This window comes from Lampris incognitus, chromosome 5 (assembly GCF_029633865.1).
Source record: "Lampris incognitus isolate fLamInc1 chromosome 5, fLamInc1.hap2, whole genome shotgun sequence".
Classification (NCBI taxonomy): Eukaryota; Metazoa; Chordata; class Actinopteri; order Lampriformes; family Lampridae; genus Lampris; species Lampris incognitus.
Window position 1 is genome coordinate 21,170,062 of NC_079215.1, and position 10,372 is coordinate 21,180,433.

A 10,372-nucleotide genomic window follows, 5' to 3' on the forward strand; every position below is an offset into this window, starting at 1 on the left:
AGTGACTGATTAAAAACCAAATCGTGTTCATCCCTGCTGGGACCAACCAGCGATGATGGAAACTCAGATGGTATCCACACTAACTCCGTTTCTAGCAACCTAACTGTATGACCAGCGGAATCAACACGCACCCCATAAAAATGTTAATTTTCTTGAAAAAATGTAATGAAATGATGTAAAGTGGCTTCTTCGGTTGTCATGCTTATCATAGATCAATACATTTTTACCCATTTTGTTTTGCCTTTTTTTTGTGATGGTGGCAGTGATAATTGGTCAAATCATTTTTTGAAATTGATGTTGCATGAAACACTCCTGTCATTTACAACCTTTTGATTAAATCGAGTATGTTCTGATCTAAAGTTTATACAGCCTCTTCACCCTGTCCTCGGTGCTTTCTCCTTTATTTCCAGTGACTTACATGATTAAGATAAGTGGAATATTTGTGGACTTTGCAGTCTTTAAAAAGTAAAACTGGTTTATAGTCCATATAAAGTTTCAGCTAAATGTATGAAATTTAACCCTAGTGTGGCATTCAGGTCTGTGGAAACCGTTTTGCGTGTTTAGTAAAAGAAAAGTGAGTAAGGCCAGGCATATCGGAGGTGGGTTCAAACTCTTCTACCATGGTGCGAATGGGAGGAGAAATGGGCTAGGGGTAATTCTGAAGGAAGAGTATATCAAGAGTGTGCTGGAGCTGGAGGTGAAGAGAGTGTCAGAGTATGACTGATGAGTATGAAGCTGGACATCGAAGGAGTATTGCTGAATGTTATCAGCGCATATGCCCTGCAAGCTGAGTGTGAGATGGAAGAGAAAGAAGAATTCTGGAGTGAGTTGGATGAAGTGGTGGAGAGTGTACCCAAGGAGGAGAGAGTGGTGATTGGAGTGGACTTCAATGGGCATGTTGGTGAAGGGAACAGACGTGATGAGGAGGTATAGTGTCAAGGAGAGAAATGTGGAAGGACAGATGGTGGTGGATTTTGCGAAAAGGATGGAAATGGCTGTGGTGAATAGTGAGGGAGACAGCTAGGAAGGTACTTGGTGTGTCATCAGGACAGAGGAAGGAAGACAAGGAGACTTGGTGGTGGAATGAGGAAGTACAGCAAATTATACAGAGAAAGAGTTGGCAAAGAAGAAGTGGGATAGTCAGAGAGATGAAGAAAGTAGACAGGAGTACAAGGAGATGCAGCGTAAAGAGAAGAGAGAGGTGGCACTGGCAAAGGAAAAGGCATATGGTGAGTTGTATGAGAGGTTAGACACTAAGGAAGGAGAAAAGGACTTGTATCGATTGGCTAGACAGAGGGACCGAGCTGCGAAGGATGTGCAGCAAGTTAGGGCGATCAAGGATAGAGATGGAGATGTGTTGACAAGCGAGGAGTGTGCTGAGAAGGTGGAAAGAGTACTTTGAGGGACTGATGGATGAAGAAAATGAGAGCGAGAGAAGGTTGGATGATGTGGGGATAGTGAATCAGGAAGTGAGGGAAGCTATGACGAGGATGAAGAGTGGAAAGGCAGATGGTCCTGATGACAAACCTGTAGAGGCATGGAGATGTTTAGGAGAGATGGCGGTGGAGTTTTTAACTAGATTGTTTAACACAATCTTGGAAAGTGAGAGGATGCCTGAGGAGTGGAGAAGAAGCATACTGGTACCGATTTTCAAGAACAACGGTGATGTACAGAACTGTAGCAACTACAAAGGTATAAAGTTGATCAGCCATAGCATGAATATATGGGAAAGAGTAATAGAAGCTAGGTTAAGAGGAGAGGTGCCGATTAGCGAGCAGCAGTATGGTTTCATGCCACGAAAGAGCACCACAGATGCGATGTTTGCTTTGAGAATGTTGATGGAGAAGTATAGAGAAGGCCAGAAGGAGTTACATTGTGTCTTTGCAGATTTAGAGAATGTATATGACAGGATGCCGAAAGAGGAGATGTGGTATTGTATTAGAAAGTTGGGAGTGGCAGAGAAGTATGTAGGAGTGGCGCAGGATTTGTATGAGGGAAGTGTGACAATGGTGAGGTGTGTGGTTGGAATGACAGATGGGTTCAAGGTGGAGGTGGGATTACATCAACGATCGGCTCTGAGCCGTTTCTTGTTTGCAGTGGTGATGGACAGGTTGACGGACGAGCTCAGGCAGGAGTCTCCATGGACGATGATGTTTGCGGATGACATTGTGATCTGTAGCGAGAGTAGGGTGCAGGTTGAGGAGAGCCTGAAGAGGTGGAGGTATGCACTGGAGCGAAGAGGAATGAAAGTCAGTAGGAGCAAGATGGAATACATATGCATCAATGAGAAGGAGGACAGTGGAATGGTGAGGATGCAAAGAGTAGAGATGACGAAGGCGTATGAGTTAAAAAATACTTGGGGTCAACTGCCCAAAATAACGGGGCGTGCAGAAGAGAGGTGAAGAAGAGAGGTGAAGAAGAGAGTGCAGACAGGGTGGAGTAGGTGGAGAAGAGTGTCAGGAGTGATTTGTGACAGAAGGGTACCAGCAAGAGTTAAAGGGAAGGTTTACAAGATGGTTGTGAGACCAGCTATGTTATATGGTTTGGAGACAGTGGCACTGACAAAAAGACAGGAGGCGGAGCTGGAGGTGGCCGAGTTGAAGATGCTAAGATTTTTACTGGGAGTAATGAAGAAGCACAGGATTAGGAATGATTATTTTAGAGGGACCGCTCAAATTGGATGGTTTGGAGACAAAGCAAGAGAGGCAAGATTGAGATGGCTTGGACGTGTGGAGGAGAGATGCTGGGTATATTGGGAGAAGGATGCTGAATATGGAGCTGCCACAGAAGAGGAAAAGAGGAAGGCCAAAGAGGAGGTTTATGGATGTGGTGAGGGAGGACATGCAGGTGGCTGATGTGACAGAAGATGCAGAAGACAGGAAGAAATGGAAACGGATGATCCACTGTGGCGACCCCTAGCGAGAGCAGCTGAAAGTAGTAGTAAAGAAAAGTGATACATTGAAATTTCTTTTTCAGCCTTAAGAGTTATTGTCCTTGGCTCATTTTCTGTGAAGAACATATAAAACATCCCCCCCCAATTGTATCTGGCCAATTACCCCACTCTTCCAAGCCGTCCCGGTCGCTGCTCCACCCTCTCTGCCGATCCGGGGGTGGGGGGTGGGGGCTGCAGACTACCACATGCCTCCTTCGATACCCATCGAGTCGCCAGCCGCTTCTTTTCACCTGACAGTGGCCACTTCCAATAACTTCATGACTCCCGAAATAAATGAGGTGTTCAAGCCTTTAGGATTTATTTATTCATCCAAATAAGTCCACGTTTTCAGAAGCTCTACACTGAGGTAGTGTAATCATAAAGCTACAACATCCAAAATAAAGTGAAACTACACCAGTGGCCCACTATTTGAGGTATGAAGAACTACAACAGGAGGTCACAACTAGGCATCACTTCAGTTAGGGATGTCATGAACTGAGGTTGACGAACATCAGTCTATACAGTTACTCATATACAGTCTAGCACTGGTGATGTTCTTGAACAGTACTTGGTAAATGGCAATGACACAGCTCAAAATCCTTTTTTTTTATTGTGTAAAAAATGCATTTATAAAAAGCGACTCCCATGAAAACCTGATTTTTATTATGTACAATATGTATTGTATAAGTCTCCTTTTACTAAAAGTCTTCCACTAAAGGACTGTTGTGGGTACAATCAAAATGTCAGATTGGGTCGACACAATAAGCCACAAGACAAAAGATCTGATTCAAAGATGGAAGAAACAGCCCAGCATCTGTATGTTCACACTAATAACTGTCCTGACAGACCTCTATACTGACATGTCTCCAAGAGTCCTTTCACACACGTGTGTGTGTGTGTCTGTATGTGTGCATGCGTGTATAAATATTCACATTACATCAATGGCCATGCAACTGGAGCACAATTTTTCGACTGAAATGAACCAATTTCCCTTTGTTCTCTGCAGATCACCATATAATCAAACAGGCACTTGAAAAGAAATCTTCAACACCAGAAAATCGAACTTTCAATTAGTCTACAACTCGAGAAATAACCGAACAAATGGGGGGGAAAAAAAGGTTTGACATCACATTCCTAGGAAGATCAGACACACCGACATCACTATTGCACAATCAGGTAATCCACACAAACTAGAAAAATATCGGACTTGAACTTGAAATGCTGAGTCAGTAGGTTGTACATTTTTTTTTTTTTTTTGGGGGGGGGATGGTTTGTCCCTGTGTCCTTTGTGTTAAGGCAGAGACAGCCAGAGCACAAGAATTTATCTGTATTCAAATACAAATGACGATAAAGTTGAACCTGAAATGAGTCCATTTATCCGGGCTTGGGACCGGCACACAGAATGTACTGGCTTGTGCATCCCCAGCGGCTGGGTTCGGAGTAAACTCCGACATAATTGAAAATATTTTGAGTGATAAGGTCCAACTGACCTTCCCTTTTTTTCCCCACAATGGAAAAATTGCCAACAAGTGTTTCCAGTGAGATTAAGTACACGACACCGGATACACAATCAGACATATGATATGTGTTTCAAAGGAGTGGACAGAAAGAACATTTGGAAAAATGTACGGAGATGCTTTGTAGTTCAGTCTTTGAAGGCACTGCCTTCTCCATTTCAAAAATATTTTTTCATTATAAGTGTGTGGCTGGATGATGGCACTGAAAGGCAATTAAGAAAATGAAGTGACCAATTTTCTCTTTTGGATCTTGCTTTGCTGTGTTGTGGTTATGCCCACTAATGTCGCTACGTGTAAACCCTCCTCTTGTCATCAAACAGCTTGCGTACGGTATAAACCTTTAAGTGGAGGGGACAAAAAACACAACATATCAATTTACTCAAAACAAGTAATACATTTTTGAATTAATGTGATTGATTAAAACGTCCTGTTATGCTCACCAAACCAAATACCTTTGCACTACTTGAGCTTGTGAACCACAGAAATTGCTAATCTAGCGACTAGAAGAATGAGTCCTGTATTTTGCTGTGTGGTGTTTCAAACTACTCTTGTTACCTGAGTGAGTGCCACACAAAGCATGAGCAGCAGGCACGCACAGGACCAAAATGAGACCCTCCACAGGTTGTCTTCCAGGAGGTTACGGTCACGTGTCTCAAAGGCCCGCAACACTTTCTGCATCTGACGGCTGCGCTCCAACCGCCGGTGCACTGATTCCATGGACTCCTGAAGAAAAGCAGGGAATATGGGGGTGTAGAGCAGAGGTTTGGGAGATTGGTATGGGGGGGGGGGATTCAGAATTGACAATTGACATGAAAAGTATGCCATATTGTCACATCATATCAACAAGTCAAAACACCAACAGATGGGAATCACCTGTAAGGATAGCTACAATATTTTTCGTTTCAATATTAATTTCATCATCTGAACTGAGGAGTGTTGCCAACTCAGTCTGCCTCTTACCCTGATGTCATCCAGCTTGTACTCCAGTAAATTGCCATCAGCTTCATCCAGCCCTGCCCACTCATCATCTCCTCCCACGTCGCCTCCTTGTCCCTCAATGATGACCTCAAAGAAAACCATCTTCTCCGAGAACCGGCTGAAGCTGTTATCGAAGCAGATCTGATAGTCTCCCTCTTCTGTCGGCTCCAGCCTGGAATAAAAGGAACAGGAATTCAAAGACAATTTAGACGGATCTATTACCTCCGGGCCAGACCTGTTTATAATTATAATGGGTAAGAGGTAGCACCAACGTGTGGACTCCATCAGAGCGACGAAACTCAGAGATGAGCTGAAAGCCTTGGGGTGAGCGGATGATGAAGTCAACATCCATACCTGCCCCTGCTACAACCTGGATATGTACAAAAGAGAAAAAGAAACAGGTTCATAATTGATGGTTAGTACCAAAATGTTCTCAAGAAATATTGGAAATGCGCTCTGCATGGCTGAATAACTCACAGTTCACTTTATTGTATACAAGTATGTGCATGTATGCGCACAAGCACGAAAAACTAGGAATTAATACTGTAAAAAAAAAAAAAATCAACATTGAAGTATTTTTGTCATTTTCAGGGGTGGACAGTAACAAAGTACATTTACTTGAGTACTGTACTTAAGTACATTTTCGAGTGTCTGTACTTTACTTGAGTATTAATTTTTTTTGGAAACTTATATGACTTTTACGCCACTATATTTGAAAGACAAATAATGTACTTTTGACTCCACTGCATTTCAATGAAGAGTCCTGTTACCCTGTGATCAAATCGGTAGCGACTTTATCGCTGTATGTCGCCAAGTCACTGTGTCGCTGTCGCTGGCTGCAGCTAGTTCTTGTGTAGCTATCGCTGGCTGCAGCCAGCTTGTGGGTGTTGCTAATGTAGTTTTGAGGAATTGGGCTACAGATGTATTGACAGGAGATGCATCGATTTTCTAAAAAAAATGTATATACTAATAAATATTATAAATCTACTCATATATTTTTGTGATGTGTGTGTGTGTGTGTGCGTTAGTCAGTGTAGATAGTGGGACCGAAAACTAAAGCATTTATGATTCTAATTCTTTTTGGAGGTGGTAGGTATTGTCTCAGAGAGTAAGGGAAAAATCCCAGAAAATTAAAATTATGCATAAATATGCAAAATATGCATTTTTCTAAAAATGGCTAAAAACCACTTTTCTCGGCATTTCAGCTGATTCTGAGCATCTTTGATTTTTTCACCTATATAAAAAAAAATTTCTGGGACTTACAAATGTTTTGGTATTATGCAAAATAAATGCATTTTTGCAAAAATGCACTTATGATCCTAATTTTTTTTGGAGGGGGTAGGTATTGTTCCAGAGTGAACCAGAAAAATAGCAGAAAATTAAAATAATTATAATAATTATGCATAATTATGCAAAATATGCATTTTCTAAAAATGGCTAAAAACCACTTTTCTCGGCATTTCAGATGATTCTGAGCATTTGGGGGGAGGGAGTTGGAGTGGGGGGGTAAACCACTTTTCCCGGCATTTCAGATGATTCCGAGCATTTGGGGGGAAGGAGTTGGAGTGGGGGGGGGGGGGTTTAGGGGCAGGGGGAAGGCGGTTAGCTGGCAGGATGAAGAGGAGGGAGATTTAGACGGGTGGATAACCAAACCGCTACATTGTAGCAGAGTTCTTCTAGCATATATTATATTTTATATCTATTCATGTTATTTTTACATCATCTTTGCTATATTCATCGTGGAGTTGTATGTTTGTATTTTCTTAAAGGCAGGCCTATTAATATACATCGCCCAATATATGAGTGAACTCACAAATCAGGTGCATTCCTGCTGGAAAATGTGTTTTGCAGGGAATTTATTTCCTACATATACGTAGTGTGATCTTGCTTCAGACACTACCATTTCACCATGGACCACAAAGTAGCATTTGTAATCACCACTTTCCATTTGTGGAGACAACGCTGCCAGAGGTGAATTTTATATGAACGGTTTCATTTTAGCCAATTCACTTATAAAAAAAACAAAACAAGTTCTGCTCACAATCATTCACATGGGCTATGTACTGTTCATGAGGAATTTGAGCTAGCACCATTGACAACTGCTTAAATTTGCCATTGACTCGATTAAACCTCGCCACTCATTCCAACAACCTCGGAGATCTGCCCCCATGCTTCATTTTTTTGTTTTAATTAATGTCCCTGTAAATGGACAGGGATGCATCGTACAGGCCAGGAAAGCCAGTAACAGCTGCAATCAGTTTCTCCTCCATGTTGGCTATGGGAACTAAAATGCTAATATAGGAACTACATTTTTAAGAAAACTTTTCACAGCAAAAGAATATAAGAGCCCTGCCTGCCTCTGAAAGGCTTTTTAGTGCAGCTGGATCGATCTTCAACCCAAGAAGGGGAAGAATTAATTCACACAACTTTGAAAACCAGCTTCTACTGAAGCGGAATAAGAACTTCAATTTTGACTAGTTTGACTAGACTGAGAATTTTCTCACCTGTCACCACAACAGACCTGTGAGATGGACAGTATAGTAGTAGTCAGCTATAACACATTTTTTGCATTGACAGCAGAAGTGCACTTCATTTTGGACTTTAAAATTGGGTGGATGTTACCTCAAAAATAACTAATACTTCATTGTCTGAAATTTTGCTTGGTTGTGAATCAATATCATATTTTTTTTGTCTTGCTTAAAGCAGTGTTGCAGTTATAAAGCTAGAGGTGTGTACCTGGGATTTTAAGGTAGGTTGGTTGTTTTATTGTTGTGTTAGATAAAAAAAATTAAAACAACAATGGCTGTCCTTTTGTCAATTCAATTGTGTTTCTATAGACATTTCTATAGTCTTGGTAGCATATTCTACAAGCTTTTTATTCTACAGGTTCTACAAGCAAGTCGGTGCATTCAGTAGGTTGTTTCACTCATTAGGTTCTGTAAACACATCGTGGCAACAATACAACAATGCATTGACATTAAAAAGAAAATGTAATTTTAAATACTTAAGTATTTTTAAAAGCAAGTACTCCAGTACTGTAACTCAAACAAAAATTTGACTGAACAACTCTCAGTTGTATTGGAGTAATCTTTGACTAGGAGTATCTATACTTTGAATCAAGTAATGGAGTTGTGTACTTTTTCCACCGCTGGTCATTCATCCATCCATCCATTATCTTAACCGCTTATCCTGCTCTCAGGGTCATGGGGATGCTGGAGCCTATTCCAGCAGTCATTGGGCGGCAAGCGGGGAGACACCCTGGACAGGCCGCCAGGCCATCACAGGGCCCAAACACACACACACACACACACACACACACACACACACACACACACACACACACACACACACACACACACACACACACACACACACACACACGCACACACACACACACACTCATTCCTTGGGACAAATTTTAGTATGGCCCATTCACCTGACTTACATGTCTTTGGACTTATGGGAAGAAACCGGAGGCCCTGGAGGAAACCCACGCAGACATGGGGATAGCATGCAAACTCCACACAGAGGACGACCTGGGATGACCCACTAAGGTTGGACTACCGCGGGGCTCGAACCCAGGACCTTCTTGCTGTGAGGCGACCGTGTTAACCACTGCGCCAGTGTGCCATCCATTTTAGATATGTATTACGATATTAAAGAATAAAAAAAATACATACTTTCACTAGACATATATACACTTTTAAATCTCCACTGCAAAGAATTTATCACTCTAGAAATAAGTAGGTTGATTTTAGAAGTGGAAATTAGGCAGTTGTCCAATAAGTCATTAAATCAGACTAAATCATACTATGTGCCAGATGCGCTTGAGTATTTTTTTTCTCCTAAAGATTAGTCATGAAAAGTGGAACTTGGCAGATTTCATTTTCTATTAAGCAATACGAGTTTTTTGCCGAATATGACTGATGGGCCCGATTTGCCTTGCATTACATCATTTGAAGTGTGTCCTATTGCACATTTGGTGTAAATTGCAAGTCTTGAATCTGAAATGAGAAACATTTGCATTGCAAGACTGAGCACACACAGTTGTCTTTACTCAAGACACTCCTACTGAGCAAACAAGGTGGACAAGCACGTCACGCAGATCTGCAAGCACTGACAGTCGGTTTTTTTGCGTCACTTCTATAAGTCCTGAGTACACTTTGATCAAATACACATTAATGATCAGGCAATTTTTCTCATGTATAAATTTGAAATTTAAAACCTGCCGTGCCGCTCGCCTGTGCACCACCATAACGTAATGTTTTTAGCAGTAAGAAGTGGGCTTAATATCCATAACCTGGGTGCATGTGGTTTACTGGGGGCTGGGCAAAACAGGCAGGTATGATGTGCATGGAGCAAATCGGTGAGAATGTCGTTACCCAGTCATCGCCAACGCAGTTTTTAAGACGCTGGTAACGAGTCTACGACAGCAAACAGCTAGCAACACACTCGCCTGGTATTCGACCTCCATCGTGCCGTTCTTCGTCGCTGTTTGAAAGAAACACTCGCTCGTTCCGGCCGGCAGGAGAAACGTGAACTCGACGTCTTTGTTCTGACTGAAAGGGCTCACCAGCCCTAAACTAGACAACAAAACTATTGTGATGACATGTAACGTCGTTTTGCTCTTCCCAGTTTCACAGAGAAGGTCCATGGCTGTGACTTTTACGCAGGACGGGCTGTCTAACGTCTACTACCTCCTTCCCATGTCTCTTCCGCAAGCCGAACTTTGCGGCGCTGTGATTGGACGGCAAGCCGTCCGCGAGGCTGATGCTGCAGACCAATCCGGAAACGCGGAGGAGAAAACTGCCGGCCTCCGTTCACTCGATCAGCGAGCTATGCATCATCACTCCAACCCCTTCACTTTACCGTGCTGTTCAACGACTCGATAGACCTGTCGTTACCAGAACCGGCCCAAAGCTTTATGGGGCCCTAAGCAGAATTT

At 42.3% G+C, this 10,372-nt stretch overlaps 1 protein-coding gene across 1 annotated transcript; it reads right to left on the minus strand.

Annotated features, from left to right (window-relative positions):
• Positions 1 to 3,239: 3,239 nt before the first annotated feature.
• Positions 3,240 to 10,114, minus strand: tmed1b (transmembrane p24 trafficking protein 1b). The gene is made up of 5 exons (XM_056280613.1): positions 9,884 to 10,114; positions 5,700 to 5,797; positions 5,410 to 5,599; positions 5,005 to 5,172; positions 3,240 to 4,787 (listed from the first exon to the last, which is right to left on the minus strand). The coding sequence occupies exons 1-5, from the start codon at positions 10,079 to 10,081 to the stop codon at positions 4,737 to 4,739; spliced, it is 705 nt and encodes a 234-aa protein (XP_056136588.1). The 5' UTR covers positions 10,082 to 10,114; the 3' UTR covers positions 3,240 to 4,736.
• Positions 10,115 to 10,372: the final 258 nt, after the last annotated feature.